At 40.0% G+C, this 19,261-nt stretch overlaps 1 protein-coding gene across 2 annotated transcripts in view; it reads left to right on the top strand.

Annotated features, from left to right (window-relative positions):
* Positions 1 to 18,772, top strand: part of PINX1 (PIN2 (TERF1) interacting telomerase inhibitor 1) — an 88,309-nt gene extending 69,537 nt beyond the window's left edge. For both annotated transcript variants that reach the window (XM_047857063.1, XM_047857064.1), the window contains exon 7: positions 18,081 to 18,772. In XM_047857063.1, coding sequence (XP_047713019.1) covers positions 18,081 to 18,548 — 468 coding nt within the window. In that variant the 3' untranslated portion in view covers positions 18,549 to 18,772. The remainder of the gene's footprint in view (positions 1 to 18,080) is intronic.
* Positions 18,773 to 19,261: the final 489 nt, after the last annotated feature.

The raw sequence follows: 19,261 nt of genomic DNA, 5'->3' as shown, positions 1-19,261 counted from the left end.
TTTTTAAAGTTAAATATTGACCCTATTAATTTAGCTAAATCCAATCATTTAATTTTAGATTATCATCCTTAATGCTCAACCCATCTTTTCCTCCCTTTTAAGATGATAAATATATTATTAGGGAAGCAAAAGCATGGCATTCATATTACTTTATTTTTAATGGATCCTGGTTACTTAGAATTCTATTATGCATGATGCATGACACATTATCATCATTGGTCACATTTTATTTCAGACTCCTTTTTCCTTATAAGGATCTAGAAATGACACCTTGGCACTTTCTTAAAATTAATAGATAAAATTATAGGTCAGTTAGTTGAAGTAATGAGTGAGCCATAAACAGAGCCTGCTTTCCATTTATCTGTACTTTGAAGCTACAGGATCAAGCTGAGGCCTACTCGCTGTCTTTACATGAGGCTAGAGTCTTGGTCCTGACTCCTGCAGTGTAATAATCTCTCATTATTTCATCATTCTTCTAAGAAATATTATCATAATTGTTTTCTTCCTATGTACTTCCCCTGCTTGAGACTTTTCCAGTTCCTTCTTCTATTTTGGATGTTTGTCCTTGTCACCCAGTAGCACTATTGCATGACAAATGATTAAATGAGTAAGGCACAGTCCCTACTCACCGTCTAGTTGGAAAGTCAAGATGTATACAGTCAACTGGAGAAGAGGTGAGCCAGAGGACTGGGGACGTATGTGAGGTAGTGATGAATTCAGCGTGCACAGATTAAAGAAGGTAGTAGTTGGCCAGCCTGAAAGGCCTCACAAGGAGGAAAGAAGAGCATCTCCACAAAGACACACATCCTTGAAAACGCAAAGGGCCTTTTGGGGGGACAACTGGCATACTGATATGGCTACATTGTGAAGGTGGATAGAGAGGGGTACATACCCCAGACACCTCTGCCTGCTGTGGTACTTTGAAATAAATCCCTGAACTCGTAACATTTCATCATAAATATTTCAGTACTTCAGCATACATGTCTAAAAGTTAAAGGACTTTTTTACATAACTCCACGACTATTATACTCTACAAAAATTGATAATAATTGTGTGCTATCATCAATAGTAAGTGTTCAGTTGCAGTTTTTGTAAATATTACAAATTTTGTCTTTCTTTAAATCTCTTTGTTTGACTCAGGATCCAAATAAGAGTCACATCTAACAATTGGTTGATATAGGTTTTGTTTCTTTCATTCTGTGGATTCTCTCCAAATCTCGTTCTTTTTTTTTTCTTTTTTCAATTTTAGAATGAAATTTAGAATAGAAATTTTCACATACCCACTAACTGTTTACCCTGAGGTAATAAATAAATGATAGATATTTTATTTGTTTTCTTTATTTACCAGTTTTCAAATAGGGGAGGTTCTCTAGCATTCTCTGAATGTGGACCAATGAATTTTCCTTTGTGCATCACTCATGGAGTGAAATATATCTGTTACGTTTCAGTACATTGCATTTATTATTTTTATTGATGATCACGTTTTCCGTCTTTGCCTAGTGGAAGCCTCTTCAAGTTGGTTCCTGAATTCTTTTGACATGACCCTATAATGATATTTGATCATTCCTTCCTACTTGGTGAAAGATTTTCTGGACTTAACTTTGTACATTTGCTGCCCCAGACTTGGAGTCATCCATTTCTCCCTGGTTCCTTTTGATGGTAAATGATATTTAGAGACCACAATCTGGGCAGTAGGGTTGCTAATTGATATTAGGTTTGCCTTTATTCTAGTTCTTGTTACATGGATAGAACTATACTTTTTTTTTAATGATAAAATATATTGAGTTTCTACTCATATTACTGATTCAAAATTCAGGACCACAGGACTTAACATTATTAAGTTAGAATTATTATTAAATAGAATTATTATTAAGTTAGAATTAATAATTCCTGGAATCTATGGAGTCTAGAAATAAAAGCATTAAACAGTTATTTTACTCATTTGCTTATTTCTCATTACATACATGATAGTCACAAAATAACACCAATAACTTGATTATCAAAAAAAAAGTAGATTTGAGGAGTTGTTTTGTTTTGTTTTACCAGTTCTTTTTGTCTTTAGGGTATATCCGATTAGGGTATGTACAATCAAATTACAGTGTTTTAAAGTTATTTGGAATTCTGTTCTGTGTAGGTATCCAACCACTGGTGCAACAACTGGTACAAAGTCAATGTGTTTTTGTTCCATTTTATTTTTAGGATTTTCTTAAATTTTAATTTTGTTATATGTTTATTGATTCTTGATTATGTTCTCCATTTTTATGCTCTTGATCATATTAGAAATTATTTACAATTCTGTAGTTTGAACTTTATACAGACTTTTAAATGGAACCTGGTCCTAAGATCTTTCTTCACTCTGGTTATCCCACTGGTCAGAATATATAGCTCTTACATAATCCTGAAAACAAAATGTGATTAGATTACATGCCATTTTAAAACTTGAGCCACACATACTTGTGTGATTTAGGACATGTTATTTCTCTGCCATCTCCCATTCCAAGATGAAAGAATGATATTTCTAACTAAGCCTGGGAATGGATATTCCCATTTCAATAATGGGATATCTAGGGAAGAGCTAGCCTCTTCTGCCAAGGCCACCTGGCAAGCTGGTTGTTCATAACAGAATACTTGTCTGGTCTTCTTTTCACTTCCCTAATAGGTGTCTGCCAGTTTTGCATAAAATGTGTGGTTCATTGGTAGAAAGCCCACCCCCTTAGACAGAACAAGGTAAATGAAAGATTAAGCTATAGGATTTAATCAGGAGAACTCGTCTTACCCAGATCATAGGGTGTCTGTGCGAATAGACCTTAAAGCAGGTTCAGCGGAACACTAATTCCACAGGTTGTTGATGGATTTTATACCAAAAATGGTTCCAGTGTGAAATAGTTTGGGAAGTTCTGAAGTTTAATAGCTACTGGGTATATCAGATGATAGAGTGCTTTATGAATCAAAGGGAAGAATAGCATAAATTTGCTTCACAAGTTCACTTAACCATGAATCCATCCCAGTTTTTCATAAAGGAGCATGCCATATTGGAGAAGTGCTACGTTAGAAAATAAAGCTGTCTCTAGATTTAACTCTACAGGACATGCATTAGACAGAGGAATGTGCTAACCCATACCATACCACAGGGATCAATTCAGCAAAATTCAGATTCTGGGAGAACTTTATAGTACAGATACCTTGGTGTCATCAATAAGAAGTTGCAAAAACAAATGAGGGAATGAGAACCAATAGCCTAAAAGATGAGACATATCAGCTAATCACAGTATATGGACCTTATTTGGAAGCTGATTCAAATGAATTGTAGTAAGAACTTAAAAAACAATAAAAACATTGTGAACACAGACTAAATATTTAGTGATGTTAAAGAATTTTCTATTAATCTTTTTATGTGATCATATTAAAGTTAGGGATTTTTTTTAGAGCTGTTATCTTTTAGACACACTAAAACATTTATAGATGAAAGTATATGATATCTTTGATTTGCTTTGAATTAATGGGAGTAGAGTTGGTAATGGTTATGTGTTGATAACTGTTAAAGCTGGGTAATGGGTATTGGGTTCGTTTTACTATTTTCTCTGCTTTTCTGTGTTTAACAATTTTCGTGGTAAAAGGTTTAAAAAGAAGACTGCTAAATTTTTAAATTAGAAATAACGAGGCCATAACTAATTTTAAATTTTCCTACTTGGTCTAGATTCTGCTCCAGCAGCTATCTTTGTTTCCCAGCCCAAAAAAGACCAGGATTTCTGAAGAAGCATAGAATCCTTCTTGGATTCAGAAGTGTCATTTTTTGCAGAATGAAAGAGGTCACCAGTGACATCCTTGTATATTTGGAGGACTGTCTTATAGCCTTGCTTGTTCCTTTGCAATATGGAAATGGAATTGGCCCCAGAAAACACTGGTTGTCTAAATGAGGCATGTGTGCCCATAGAAAGCCTTCTGTCTGCAGCCTATGGTTTACAGGCCCCTGTCAGAGCATAGACAGCAAATGGGGCCTGTGCTACGTGCCCAGGAGCCAGTAGCACAAAGCAGTTAGGGGCAGGGCCCAAAGCAAGGAAAGTGGTGGTGCATTCCAACCAGAAAGGAAGTTCTTACAAAAACTTTTATTCCTGTTACTGCAGTTTTAGCAAAAAGAGATGTAAAATGTGTGTGTTTAGTAAAAGGAGGGGGGCAGTTTTATTTGGGCCACACCATTTTAAGATATATTAAAAACCTCATCTCTTCATTCTGTACCCCTTCCTACCTCACTCCTTCCAATCTCAAGCTGCTCACACACCCAGCCCCCCTTAGACTAGTTTAGTTTATTGCCAGTCATGATGCTGTCTGCTCTGGAAAGTAGCAGGAAAAGCTGATAAGGTGCTGAGGACAGAAATCTCTGGCCTTATCTCTCCCTAGCACACAGTGCTGAGAGTGCATCCTTTTCCTGTCCTAGGACAAGAGACATAAACCGACCATCTCCTGGCAGCAAGGACTTCAAACAGGGCTTGGGGGCCTGCCTCTACTTTCTATAAGAGCCAGAAAGGAGAAAGTGGGTCATTGCTTTTTTGAAAGTTGTTTTAGTACCAGTAAAAATGTATATCAGTTAATAGTTAACAAACTAATTTATAAGAAGACATTCATTAAACAAGAAGAAGAAGAAGTGGGGGAGTGAAGGGAAGGACTACCAAAACAACCCAAGAGTTGTAAGTCGTTGGACTGTTTTGTTTGGTTAGACTTTTGCCAGGGCGTAGGTTTGTACTGAGTGGATTAGATTTGGCTTTTTGTTTGTTGACAGATCAAGCGCATGGTTTTGAGAGCCTTTGTGATAATAAGAAATTGACACACAGATGGCCCAGTGTTGGAAGAGAAGAGTGAAATATTGGCTCATTTTTCCTTCTATCCCTCTGTCCTGCCAGGAAAACAGAAATAACATTCCCAGATTTTCATGCTGTGATGTTATGAAAATAGGATGAAGAGCAACTTTCCTTTGGGTTAGAGTGCAGCCTTGACTGGTGAGCAAGCTATGCTTTGCTTCTCTTGCTATAGTCTGAAGGGACACCAGTGATGGGGTTCTGAGCATTACCATCCCCTCTGGGCCTTCTTTGGAGCTAAACCACATAAAGTCAGAAGAGTCAGCCAACCTTGACAACATTCTGAATCATCGGGTCCTCAGAGAGGAGAGGACCTGCTTTGCAACGTAAGACTTTACAGTATTGAGGAGACCAGGCTTGATACCTCGTTACCATTTTTGAAAGAAATTGGTCACTGGACAGTTCTGATGGACAGCTAATTGTTGAAATTTTAAAAGCGAATGACAACTTTAAGAATTGTGCATATTATATAATAGCAAAAGCCTGATTTTATTCCTTTTTTTAATGTTTGTTTGTTTATTTATTTATTTATTTATTTTTGAGAGACAAAGAATCTCAAGCAGGCCTCACGCTATCAGTGCAGAGCCCCACGCAGGTCTTGATCCCACAAACTGTGAGATCATCACCAGAGCCGAAATCAAGAGTCGGACGCTTATCCAACTAAGCCATCCAGACAACATCCCCCCTGCCCCTTTTTTTAATGTTTATCTATTTATTTTTGAGAGAGAGACAGAGAGAGAGAAGCCTGATTTTACTCTTGAAAGCTTCTTCGTCTCCTGACTCTGAGTGCTGTGAAATTATCAAGACTACACATTACAGTGTTAGAATTGTAATGGACCTTAAAAAACATAGCTGCCATTTTTGCACCTTTATTCATAGAGCTCTAGGAGTTCCTCAGAGACGCCTCAGGAGCCTTACAAGGGCAGAGTAGGCTTAGGACATGAGCTTTGGGTCCCCCTAACCCCACCTCCACCACAATTCTGATGCGTTACATATTGGCCCCTGTTTAAGATTGCATTTAAAGAGTGTCACACAGAGCAAAACCGTGTTTGAGGAAAGTCATTGAGTAGCCCTACTTCCTTGCTTTGCACAGAGTTCACTTTGAGGCCCAGAAAGGCCAATAACTTGTCCAAGATCACATATTCTGTCAGATGTGAGTCAGGTTTTTTTGACACTCAGGTGATTGCCACTTGTACTACATTGAATTCAGCACCTTTCTTTTTGTTCCTTTGGTAGCTAATACTGTATACAACCACCACTCAAAGGATGGTCCACAGACCAGCCCAGGACAAGGACAGAAATTAGAGTAAACATTTAGGAACTTTTATATTCCTTGATATTAACTTCTATAAATTGGAATTTTGGTTTTTTATGTCTTTTTAGAATGTCACTTTCCTAGTATTTCATACTATTTTATTTTACTTAGTATGTTGCAAAAATCTTGGTCCACAGTGGATTGGAGATTTTAAAAAGAAAAATAAATGGCCCTTCATGAACCCCGATAGTCTGAGAAGCACTGTGATATAGGGCATTGACTTTCTAGAGAGATGAAGCCAGTTAGGGGCCACAAACAAGAAGCAGGTCTTTACAGAACCTTTCTGGATTCTGAGCAGGTAGGAAGGCAGCTTTACTTGTTCTTTTTGCTTAAACTTTTAATATAGTATCATTTTTCTTTATCAAGTAAAAATTATTATAGCTTGTATAAAACTAAGAGATTGTGTATTTAATATGTATAATAATATATGAGGAATATATTTTTAATAGTAATGTTTTTTTATGAGCTCTTTAGAATTGTGATCTCAATTTAATTGGTTATGGGTTTGTTGAACCAAGTTTCATAGTTGGTTTTCTTACCATTTAGTTTCTCTTTATTCTAAAAATAAATTCTCCCAATGTATTTTTTAATTTTAATTTTCATTGTTATTGTGATAAGATTACTTACATGAGATCTATTCAGGTCTTCTTCTTCTTCTTCTTCTTCTTCTTCTTATTATTATTATTATTACCAGTATTATTATTTTATACTCTGTCTCCCTTAGAACAGGAGCTCCTAAGGGACGTCCTTAAAGGGTCAGTCCGGGGTGCCTGGGTGGCGCAGTCGGTTAAGCATCCGACTTCAGCCAGGTCACGATCTCGCGGTCCGTGGGTTCGAGCCCCGCGTCGGGCTCTGGGCTGATGGCTCAGAGCCTGGAGCCTGTTTCCGATTCTGTGTCTCCCTCTCTCTCTGCCCCTCCCCCGTTCATGCTCTGTCTCTCTCTGTCCCCCCCAAAAAAAAAAAAAAGGGTCAGTCCCTAAGGGACCAGTCCCAGTCAGGTAAATAGTAGCTGCCTGGTGAATGTTCATGTAGGATTGGATGGACCAAATGTTTGGACCTGAGCCTTTTTAAGATCTTATTCTTGTGTAATTTACTTTTATTACATGACTCAGTGAGTTCAGAATTTTATTTAATGTACTCTTACTAACTTAAATATCCTTTAAACACAGAATCATTTTGCCCAACCAAATTTACTCCTAAAAAGTATTTTTAAATGTTTTTCATTGTTATTTTGATTTCTGGTCAATTAAAAAGAGTATATAGAGGCGCCTGGGTGGCTCAGTCAGTTAAGCGTCTGACTTTGACTCAGGTCATGACCTCACAGTCTGTGAGTTCAAGCCCCACGTCAGACTCTGAGCTGATGGCTCAGAGCCTGGAGCCTGCTTCAGATTCTGTGTCTCCCTCTCTCTCTGACCCTCCCCTGCTCACACTCTGTCTCGTCTGTCTCTCTCTCGAGAATAAATAAACATTAAAAAAATATATATAAAGATTAATCTTATATAATATGCAAGAATTGAAGAAGGGGCTTTTTTTTTAACTTTTAATTATTTTTTTTAATGTTTTTATTTATTTTTGAGAGAGAGAGAGACCGAGCATGAGCAGGGGAGGGGCAGAGAGAGAGGGAGACACAGAATCCAAAGCAGGCTCCAGGCTCTGAGCTGTCAGCACAGAGCCTGATGTGGGACTCGAACTCACAGACTATGAGATCATGACCTGAGCTGAAGTCAGACGCCCAACTGACTGAGCCACCCAGGTGCCCCAGGGCTTTTTTTTTTAATGATTTCACTTACCTAAATTAATTTACCTCTCTCTTTAAAATAATCTTGAGTATTCCAGATAACTATTTCTGTTCTAATCCTAGTTTCAAAATACTAGGTTCTCTGAATTCTTCAAAAAATGCTATTCTTTCCATAATAAGGGGCCTAAATTTGAGTTTTCATGATTCCTTAGCAACTTTGAAGTCTCGTGTGGAGTAAAGATGGAAGAGACATCCTCTGTTAGCCTCTGCTTCTGTTCTTTGAGATTCAGATACTAGCCTTCAACTGTGGATAAAACTATTTGTCCTGCCTCCAGGGAGCAACGAAGAGAACCAGTTGACCTAGAATTATAAAATGTAGTCAATTTGGATTATTTTTAGATTTCATTCAAAGAAGTTGGTGCTTATGTCACATTGATCATTTCTAGCTTTGGAGGAGCCTCGTTTATCTTATAAGGGCCAGTATGTTGTGAAATGTTGTCACATGAGTCACTGCAACTTTCCAAGCCTTAGGACCTTTCAGGGAGGCAGGAAACCTGCTCCTTTTTTCTTTCCCCTCTTTTTCCCCAGAGGCTGTATGACTCTTGTCAATAGTTTTGATGTCAGTTACTTGAGAAGTTGTTGCCATAGAGAACCATCCTTTTAAAACATGTTTATGTTGGCTTTTCTTAATGAATGGTAATTTGAGCAGCTGACAAGGCAACTGGAAAAAAAAAAAAAAGAAATGAACAGCTTTGTTAGCATTGGCCTTCATATGAGGAATTTGGCATTATTTGTATTGCTCTACAGTTGTCCAGTACAGAGTGAGATATTTTGTCCCCTCCAGTTCCCCATTATCTTCTCTGAGATGTCCAGTTTATTTGTTGGAGTTTGTAAATTCCAAGCAAAGTCCTGATGCCTAATTATTAGAAAGTTATCTATAGGCTTATAGGGTGTTGAAAGTTCTCTTTGATATCTGGTCACTTCATCACCAGACTTTCTCCTTGTCTACCATCCTTTGCTACTTGAAGTCAGACAGCAGTTAGCAGCCTCTCCACCATTCACTAGCATTAGTTCAGGAAGTTAGCAGGAGACAAGAGATTGAAGACTCCCATCAAATCCAAAGCCCCCCAGTTCCATATATATGTGTATGTATATGAGTCTGTATGTGTATGTGTGTGTGTATACTTCAAAAGCATCCAACATTTCCAAACAGCAGATCATATTTTATGATAAATTTGTTCATTTCTTTGTTCAGCACATATTTACTTAGCATCTATGTTTATTGATATACTAGAGAGAAAACACAATTCTACAGATTTTTTACTGATGAAATTCAAAACTTTATAGACACTGATATTTGAAATTCACATAATTTTTACATGTCATGACATATTCTTTTGATTTTCCCCCCAATTTAAAATGTAAAAACTGGAGCATCTGGGTGGCTCAGTCGGTTAAGCATCTGACTCTATAGATTTCAGCTCAGGTCATGATCTCATGGTTCGTGAGTTCGAGCTCTACATTGGGCTCTGTGCTGACAGTATGGATCTGCTTGGGATTTTCTCTCTCTCCCTCTCCTCCCCCGCCCCTCCCCCACTCATGCTGTCTCTCTCAAAAATAAATTTAAAAAATAAAATGTAAAAACCTCCCCTCCACCCCGAGAGAGAGAGAGAGAGAGAGAGAGAGAGAGAGAGAGAGAGAGAACACGAGCAGGGTAGAGGGGCAGAGGGAGAGAGAGAGGAAATCTCAAGCAGGCTTGACAGCACAGAGCCCAACATGAGGCTCGATCCCATGACCCTGAGATCATGACCAGAGCCGAAATCAAGAGTCAGACACTCAACCAATTGAGCCACCCAAGTGCCCATTATATTTTTTATTTTTACCCCAACTTTTTTTTTTTTTTAATTTTTTTTTTTCAACGTTTTATTCATTTTTTTGGGGACAGAGAGAGACAGAGCATGAACGGGGGAGGGGCGGAGAGAGAGGGAGACACAGAATCGGAAACAGGCTCCAGGCTCTGAGCCATCAGCCCAGAGCCTGACGCGGGGCTCGAACTCACGGACCGCGAGATCGTGACCTGGCTGAAGTCGGACGCTTAACCGACTGCGCCACCCAGGCGCCCCAATTTTTACCCCAACTTTTAATCAAAACTTCTCTTCAATCAGGTGGAGTTTTACATTTGTTTTTAACCCTTGTGATGCTTTCTAATACTAAAAACAATTGTGTTTCCCAGGTAGATTCCCTAAGACTGGTTACAGCTGAGACTTGGTATGTTTAGCCTAACTCCAGAGTGAGTGATGGAGATCTTGAAAAAAAAAAAAAAAAAACACAGAATTTCACACTTCAATAAACCTTTTGTGAGTGCAAACAGCTCTTTGTCAGTAAAACACTGAATGTTTCCAATTATACAGAAACCAAAAAGGTACCTAGAAAGCAAAAGAAATGCCAGTGTGGTGGCATACTTCTTGCTTTCTATCTAACGGTATGGACCACTGCTTAGCTTACCCTTTAGAGACAGACCCATTTAGTTGACTCCCTAGAATCAGAGGCTTTCCCAGGTTGTATTTTCTGCTCAAGATACAACATACCTGTACCTTAACAGCTTGCTACCAGGGGCTTCTAGTGGAACTTTCATCCAGCTATTTGTCTTCTCAGAATAAGCCCCTACCTTTGCCTCTGATAGGCCCGAGAACTTTCTTGCTGTCCAACTTTTTCTTTTACAAAAACAGTTCAGCCCATGCATGTGGCTTTGTTGCTGTGTTCACCCAGTGCACAGAGTGCATGTGACGGTTCTCATACAATAGGACCTATTTTTTTCTTTTCCAACTGGGAGGTGACTATGGAAACGTGTAGTAATAGTCCAGAGAAGTGTGTGGATTAGTTGACCGAGCTCCTCCACAGCACTAAGGGCCACAGGAAGTAATTGGCTGATCACTCTGAAAGGCACTCACTGTACCTTGCAGTAGTTAGAGAAGCAGTGTGCACCAGGAGGCCTGGTGGCATCTGATGAGAAGGGAATGGTTTCATCTGGATGGAAAGAATGTACACTACAAAATGCTGTCTCCTTCCTACTCTTCCAAGCACCTTCTAGTCATTAGGCCTGCTTGGCATGCAGACATATCAGTACCAACAAATACAAAGCTTATGGCTCAGTGGGTGACAGTGGGGGTATCTTTCAAGCCTTGTAGGCTGGTGTTTTGTGTGCTTTCCTTGAGCACTCACCATGCAGTTGTTCCTTATTAGAGAGTATGTGTGCTGAATATAAATGAAATAATAATGGTCTTTGCCCTCAAGGAACTTAACATTTCCTTGGGTAGATGCTTACAAAGCAAATACACAAAATCAGAAAACAGAAGTCATTAATTAATTGCTAGTCACAGACAGTAAACAAGACAGGATGTTCCACAAGCGATCAGGCTTGTTGAAAGAGGCAGTTTTGCACTTGGTCTTCAAGAAGGTGATGCACCTGGGTGCCCGGGTGGCTTAGTCGGCTAAGCGTCCGACTCTTGGTTCCAGCTCAGGTCATGATCTCACAGTTTGCGTGTTCGAGCACCACATCAGGCTCCTTGCTGACAGTGCAGAGCCTGCTTGGGATTCTCCCTCTCCCTCTCTTTCTAGCCCTCCTCCACTCTCTTTCTCTGTATCTGCCTCTCTCTCTCTCAAAATAAATAAATAAACAAAAAAAAAGAAGAAGAAGAAGGTGGTGCACCTATGTGTAAAAAATCTGCAAGAACATCATCGGCCCACATACCGAGTGACTGCATCAGCCCACCCTGCCCCCTCCATTGGCAGAGGGTTTAGTGCATACACATTCTGGCAGGACTTTCATCTTGACAAGTGATGAAACCACTTCATGAATTTATATCTGTCCAAAATGAATGGATGCAATTTCGACAACCCAAGAGTAGATCAAGACGTAATTTGTGTTTGTCAGAACTGTCCTGGTGAAAAACTTGGAAAAGATACAAAATGTTCTTTCAAACCACTCACTTGCCAAGCTTTCTTAACTTTTCACGGACTAATCCAACACAAGCTGAGGACAGACAGATGAGACTGAAAGTGAACATGAGTTCATCACAGGCAATAGCTATCAGAGCTAATAACTCCAGTGGCTAAATCCATTACTCTTGAGCTCTGGATGTCTACTTTTTCTTTCAATGAGGAAAGTTCATTGAAGGATTACTGTTGCAGCATGCTCTCTGTGTTTTAACGTGGAAATCAAAAGGCTTCAGTCATCTTATCACTTAAGATGAGCAGTGACATATGAGAAAGGCTGGTGAGCTGAAAGCCTTTTGCCTTTGAAACCTCACCCCTGGACTAGTCCGCTACCATGAGTTAAGATTTTATATTTGCCCCAAACACCTAACTGAATCTTCAATCCAGACTGCTTTGTTTTCCTGCCCTGCAAGATACTAACAACATTCTTCTGAGAGCAATAAAGAGAATACTCTTTATTTGGGCATTCTGCTGTTAATCCAGTTTAGTACACATGTTTGAAAGGCACAGATTGTGAACCCAGAAGTGCTTGAGCACATAGCTCATTAAGCTGCAGAGCCTCTAGAGAGAAATACTTAAGAGAAACAAAGAACAAACTCATAATTCTGTAGACATTTGAGAAAAGTTGACACGCATAGCTTGGGGCATCTTCCAGGCACCTGAGATGGTTGCGTTATATTATAATTGATGTCTTCAGAATCTCCCTCTGCAAGGTCTGGTTTCCTTTGCATCCATTCTGCCCCACCGTCCCTAATCCCAGTGGTAATTTGGAACCGCCAAAACAAAAACTGTTTTGTTCGGAACTGCCAGTGGTAATTGGGAACTGGTAATTCGTAATTGGCACACAGTATGCAGTCTTGAACCACTTGATCTAAATGTTGCTGAGAGAAAACAGACAAAGCAAGTCAACAGTAGGAGGGGCCGCCTGCCTCACCAAGTGATCGCTGTCTGCATTCGAAGTGTCCAGGTGGAGGTTGTAAGACATTTGTCCAGGAGGGAGTCTTGCCTTAGGTGGAAGGTTGGACTTGGCTTTTTCTTCCTGCTTCAAAACACTCACACTTTGCTAAGTGAATTTACATCCTAATGTGACTAATTAAAAAACTCTTAAACCTGGCTTTGGGCTATTTTTTATTTTTATAAATTGCAAACTAGACAAGAGTCTTTGTTCTGTTTCGAAAGTAGTATCTATTTCCGGTGACATTTTTTTCTACACTGAAGCTTTGCATCAGTTAATTTCTGCCCTCATCAAAGCTGAGTCTATGGGTTATATGACCAACGAGCATATATTTCAGTTTTAGGATGATTTCTGAAGGAGAGGAACAGTGACAAGTGAGTCTGTGTGACAGGCTAAAAGTTAGGATGCCGAGTGGAAAGAGAAAGGGCTTTGTGTCTGGCAGTCTTGGGGCTGAATCCCCCTGCTGCCGGTTCCTGCCACAAGATCTACTGCACAGGTAAGTGTTTTGAGTGTCCATTTCTGCCTCTGTAAAATAGAGAGAATGCCTCTCCTCGGGTTGCTTTGAGGGTCACATGAGATGACTTATGATAATAAGTGACTGGCATGTTGAAGGCATCCAAGAAATGATAGCTGCTTGCTTCCATACCCCCAGGTGTGGCCACTTTGGGGAAAGTTGCCGTATGTGATTGCATGGAGTGTTCCCACACGGTTTTTCTAGCTTGAACCCATTGAGGTTCTGTGAAGTGAGAAACAGGTCCTCCTGAGTTCTCACCCACAGAGTATTTATTAATTGGGTAGAAATTAAGTCCCTATCACTTGGGAAGACTGATTATCAAATGTTTTTTCAACACATACTCTTCTATGCTCTGAAAGAAAGGAGAACACTGAGGCTTTCTGGGAACAGACAGTATTAACTCATGAAACAGTTTTTAGAGCAACACAGGAGTAGTTTCTAAAATACATCAAAAATATTTAAAGTCTCTAAATGTACCTTGGGCCTTTCTGATTGACAAAAAAAGAAGGTAGTACAGTGGGTAGATTACAGATTTAGGAAGAGGTGTTTTAAACTGTTTTATTCCATTAGCATTTCCCCTCCTCATTCACGGACCTCTTTCTTTGAAAAGCTTATTCATCTTAAGTCCTGGGCATGCACAGCTACATTGGACACGTGCCTGCCCTGGCTGAGTGTGGAGTCTTGTGAACTGACCAGTCATGGTCGGCACAAAGGCTAGGGGTGCCCGTGTCAGAGCCCAGCTCCAACACATACGACTCTCCCACCTGCATGCGTCACTGGACCCCAGCGAAAGCCCGCATTTCTTCTTGCACATGCCGTTCTCAAGCCGGGACTTAAAGAATCCTAGATTGTGGAGGCATAAAAGCCAAGGGAGAGGCTGCCAGGTTATTCATTACAGAAGCCCACCACATTTTTTATTCTAGTCGGGTAAAATCATTAGCATTTCCCTTGCTGTGCCTTTGGAGAACACAAGGTTAGGGTATGTGAAAGATCAGTGGAGATTTTCAAGCCAAGGTCTAGAAAAAGAGAACCTTCAAAATTGTTAAGTACAAAATGAGAGCTTATTATTTTTTAAAGTTTTAGATTTTTACTACCTTCCTTTGAATTTGGGATGATTTCTAGGATGTAGGTGTAAAATAGATGCATCCTCCAGTTTTTGTTTTTATTGATTTTAGCCTCTATATAGTGTCCGTTCTTTTAAGCAAATTCTAAACGGCTGTTCAGTACAAAACAGTATTTGGCTCTTTCACCTCTTCTGAATGGTCTCACTGGATCTGCTCTTCTGCTACATGCGTTCTTACAAGTGGTATAAAAAAGTTTCCACAGGTAGACTGTAGGTAGATGGGTCTCACTGCTTGGCTTAGCAGTGGGGTGGTAGTTTTCAATGAACAGAGTTGATCTGCCTGCTTGTACACTGTCTCACTGAACCTTCTCTCCTCTCTTATATCATAGAGAAGGGGCCAGCCACAAGTGTCTCTTCAGAGATCAGGAAATTATAGGCCTTCAGGGGACCTTAGAAGTTACCTCATTTTGGGGCGCCTGGGTGGCTCAGTCAGTTAAGCATCCGACTTCAGCTGAGGTCATGATCTCACGGTCCATGAGTTCGAGCCCCCCGTCTGGCTCTGTGCTGACAGCTCAGAGCCTGGGGCCTGCTTTGGATTCTCTGTCTCCCTCTCTCTCTGCCCCTCCCCCACTCACACTCTGTCTCTCTCTGTCGCTGAAAAGTAAATCTTAAAAAAAAAAAAAAAAAGATGAAGTTACTTTGTTTGACCTACTTCTTTGGCTTGATAATAGGTAATTGAAGCCTAGAGAGGTTATGGGATTTACCTGAGGACATCCATTAGTTAACAGAAAGAATTAGAATTAAAAAAAAAACAAAAAAGTTTCTGAATCCCTAAGCTTGAATCAAATGTTTACTAAGGTGACTAGCTAACCATATCTCCTTTGGTAGTGTTTAATATGGAACTGGAAGTTTTCAACCTATTTGTAAATTTATTTTACTCGTTTTTAGAACATTGTTAGCAAACTGGTGCATTCTCAAAGTTTACAAAGTAGTTAAAGTGACGTTTGGTATTACAGATTTTTTTTTTTTTGAGGTTGTATTGTGTGTTTAATGGAAATGTGGAAAGGTGCAAATTGTTTGTATTTCAAACAACTAGAAAGTAACTCTTGCTTTTTTCGGTACTTACTTTGACGTAGAGACGAAATATGAAAAGTCATTGTTTTCTTGAAAAGCTGTACATTTTTCATATTCACGGACAAGAATGTAGAAACTGGGATTACAATCACTCTAGTAAAACTAGGTTTATAATTTATAAAATCATAAAATATGGACTTATGAAGTATGAATCCTGGGCACTGCTCCTACAGGAATTCAGATCTGCAACTGATTCCTGCTGTTACCATGGTTTTTAAAACAGATACATTCCTGTAGTGTGGGAGGGTGGCTGCCCTTGGCCTTAAATGGCTCCCTTCATCAAGTCTTTGTTTTGCCTACACTTTCTTTGAGATAAATCGGATTTGGGTGCTGGCACCTCTTGCTTGTCTCCATGCCCTGCTAAGCTTGGTGTGCAGTAGCCCATGGTTATTAAAATCCTTATCACCATAAGGAGTTAATTATGAGCATAGTTATTTTCTGGGATTAGAAAGGCCTGCTGAATTCAACAAGTGACTCAAAAATAGTCTTATATTTCCTAATAGTTAAAAGTGTGATTAATACCAGCAGCTAGTTCTGTGATTTAACTGTTAACAGCAGGAATTCAGGAGGTAATAAATAGGTGAGCAAGGTAAGGAGCCATAAGATATAATTTAAATTTGAGTTCCTCAGACACAGAAGAGTTGGCCCACATAAGATAAACTCTTTTTAATGCCATGAAACTAAATGAGATCTGTTTTACATAAACGGGCCACCTTCACAGACTATCTACTGTCTGGGTGTGGTTGTGTGCCCTTAAATGGAAGGCAAGACCGTTCTTGTCCATTAAACCCGGATTAGCTAACACCAGGAGACCTTGAGAAGACTTTTTGTTCTGCTGTGCAGAACTTCAGCTTTTTCAACATTTAAGAAATAAAAAGACAAATGACCTTGTGTTTTTCTCCTGGGGCAGCTATTTTTAATTTTTTTGCACAATTACCCAATGGGATTGCAGCCAGAATTGAATGCTGATAGGTAACATTTGAACTTCTTCCCAAGGCTTAGTTGGTTTATTCTATATGTTCTGCATTTTACATTTCAAAATTTTTAAATCGGCCACACAATTTTGTGTTTTGGGTCTTGAGTAAAATAAGGTGTGTGTTGATTGGATACGTTGTGATACAAGGTGAGATACCCTTTGGAGAGCTCCCTGGGGCAGTGGACACTCAAAGCCCAATTGTTCGTTGATGGAATATTAATTCTGCTGGAATTTCAAAAAGGATGCTATGTTAATTCCACTGAGCTGGTTTTTGAGTTCTGTATCAAGAAAATGCATAGTCCGTTTATATATGTTGGTTTGTGATAAAGTTCGCTGCACGGGCAGAACTTTGCCTGCCAAGTTCAGAATAATTTGTAAAATGCTAGTTTGGAAACTGATTTATTCAGAAAACCGTTTACCCACCCTTCCAACATGAAAGGGTCAGACAACCAGTCTCTTCCTGTGAAAATAAGTAAATATGAAGGAAGAAGCCAGGTAATTATGGAAACCTAAGTTTAGCATTATTATTTAATGGCTTGATTACTTTAAAATTTTCTGTGGGCACAGTTCTAGATATTGACATGACTTAAAGCATAGTCCTTATATTCTTTATCTTGTAGGTACTTTCTTTCCTCTCACATGTTTTCATTGCCTTACTGCCAGCCAGCCACAACCCATATGGTGATACCAACATTTCATTTTTTATTCTAGCCTATTAGGAATTTTCTCACTTCTAAAGCCTTACAGCTGAATGTATTTATTTAAAATTAAGATATAAACCCCACTTAATCCCAGCTGTTATGAGTGAGTAAATTCTTCACATTTGGAAAAAAGACTAACACACCCATGAGTATCTAATCCATGTCAGCATAGGGATGGGGCCATCTCCCTTCTCTCCGCCCCCAGCCAAGGGAAAGACGACTCCTCATGCTAACCTGTTCTTTCTGAGAAGAGGAAGGAACACCTTCACTTCCAGTCATGGTGTGTCCTCTCCTGGAGGGCCACCCTCTGCCTTCAGAGGAGACAGGTGTTCCTGACACACCAGCTTCCGGTTGGTGTTGGGCTCCTGTTATAGGAAGGGTTAACAATAGGCATGTGTCATCTGTGTTTCTAGGTCTAATGCACAGAGACTTGTCTAATTGATGACAGAGCTGAAATAGGTGTCCAACAAAATCACAAAGCTAGAGGACTTCAGTGTCCATGTTTTTTAAGGGAGACTCTGGTTACTTAGTCATCATTTATAACATTGTTGCTAAGGAGCTGTTTACTCAGAATTCCAGGTAGGTGACTTAACGAAGCTAACATATGAAGTTAGCTTCTGTCTGGTCGAATACAGCTTTCAACCAGTGTCTGGCCGCCTCGTTCTGTGCTTTGCAGTTCAGCTCTACCAACGGGGAGAGAAAGAGATGAGGGGGAAGCCAGGCACTCAGCCTGGTCTACTGGTGAGTGAGAGTAGCTCCGTGTGCAGGCCCCCAGGATGCTGTGAGGAGTAACCAGCTGATGCCTAACTGATTTTAACTTTCTTCCCCACCTTAGGATGATTCCAGCCCTGCCAGTCCAGATGGGAATGCACCCTCCACTACAACAACCAGTGCCTTCACCATCCAGGAGTACTTTGCCAAGCGGATGGCAGAGCTAAAGAATAAGCCACAGGTCATAGCTGCAGGGCCTGACCTCACAGAGACCCAAATGGAAAGAAAAAGGGGAAAGAAAAGAAAGAAGGAGGCAAAAGATAAAAATGTGGAGAATTACACCGAACCCAAGGCCAAGAAGAAGAGAGACCAAGTTGAATGGCAGCTCAGAGACCCTTGTTGGGACGAGAATTCTGGTGTTTCTGCTGAGGATGGAGAGGATTGTGTGTGGCCGCCTGATGACCAGGACATTGCCCCAAAGCCCAAAAAAAGGAAACAAAAGAAAAAGCTACAAAAGCAAGTTGAGGTAGCAGTGGATGCTATATTAGATGAAATACCAGTGAAAAAGAAGAAGAAGAAAGGTCCCAAATAAGTTCTCCAGAGCCAGGACCTTCCAGCCACTCAGATGTCAGGGCACCACGAGCAAACACCTTTGGCCTGAAGTCAGAACAGAGTTCACCCAAGAGGGCTTTGACATGCCCAGGGGTTGCTGAGTCTCGCCCTCTCACCACGTTTTTCCCAGCGTTTATCCAGAGAACTTCCTAATGTTCCAAATCATGGCTCTCATAAACAAATAAATTTCTTTTTAGACTGTGAGCCCTTCAGCATGAGTGTTTATTCATATTTATCTGAACACATAGTTATGTGTGTGTGCACATGTGTATGTAGGTATGTCACAGTCTGTATTTGCTCTTGATTTCCTTCAGTAACAATGAATTTTGCTTCCTTCTCAAGGATTTAGTCTAATTAAAGGATTAAGAGGCAATAGTTTAGATTCAGATAGTTCTTTTTGTTCTATAGCCAACCATACGTTTTTGCCAAGCAGGTATTATGTGATTACATTCCCAAATCAGAGCGTTGTTGGGTTTAGTTTGGTTTTGATGGGGAAATTGTTTTAATACCCTCTCTTCCACTGAGCGATGATGGCCATGTGTTCTGAGGTCTTCTCCCCAGAACGTCAGAGTATAGGAAGCGAACTGAGACTCTAAGGATAGTGTAACCTTCCCGTTCTCTCAGGATGCCCCTCAGCCGTTCCTCAGCCAGTGTGGGCCGTCAGATCTATTTCCATGTGGTCGTGCTTGGGGA

The sequence above is a fragment of the Prionailurus viverrinus genome, chromosome B1, assembly GCF_022837055.1.
Source record: "Prionailurus viverrinus isolate Anna chromosome B1, UM_Priviv_1.0, whole genome shotgun sequence".
NCBI classification, from domain to species: domain Eukaryota; kingdom Metazoa; phylum Chordata; class Mammalia; order Carnivora; family Felidae; genus Prionailurus; species Prionailurus viverrinus.
Note: the sequence above shows the minus strand (reverse complement) of the source record. Positions and strands in the feature narration are given on the sequence as shown.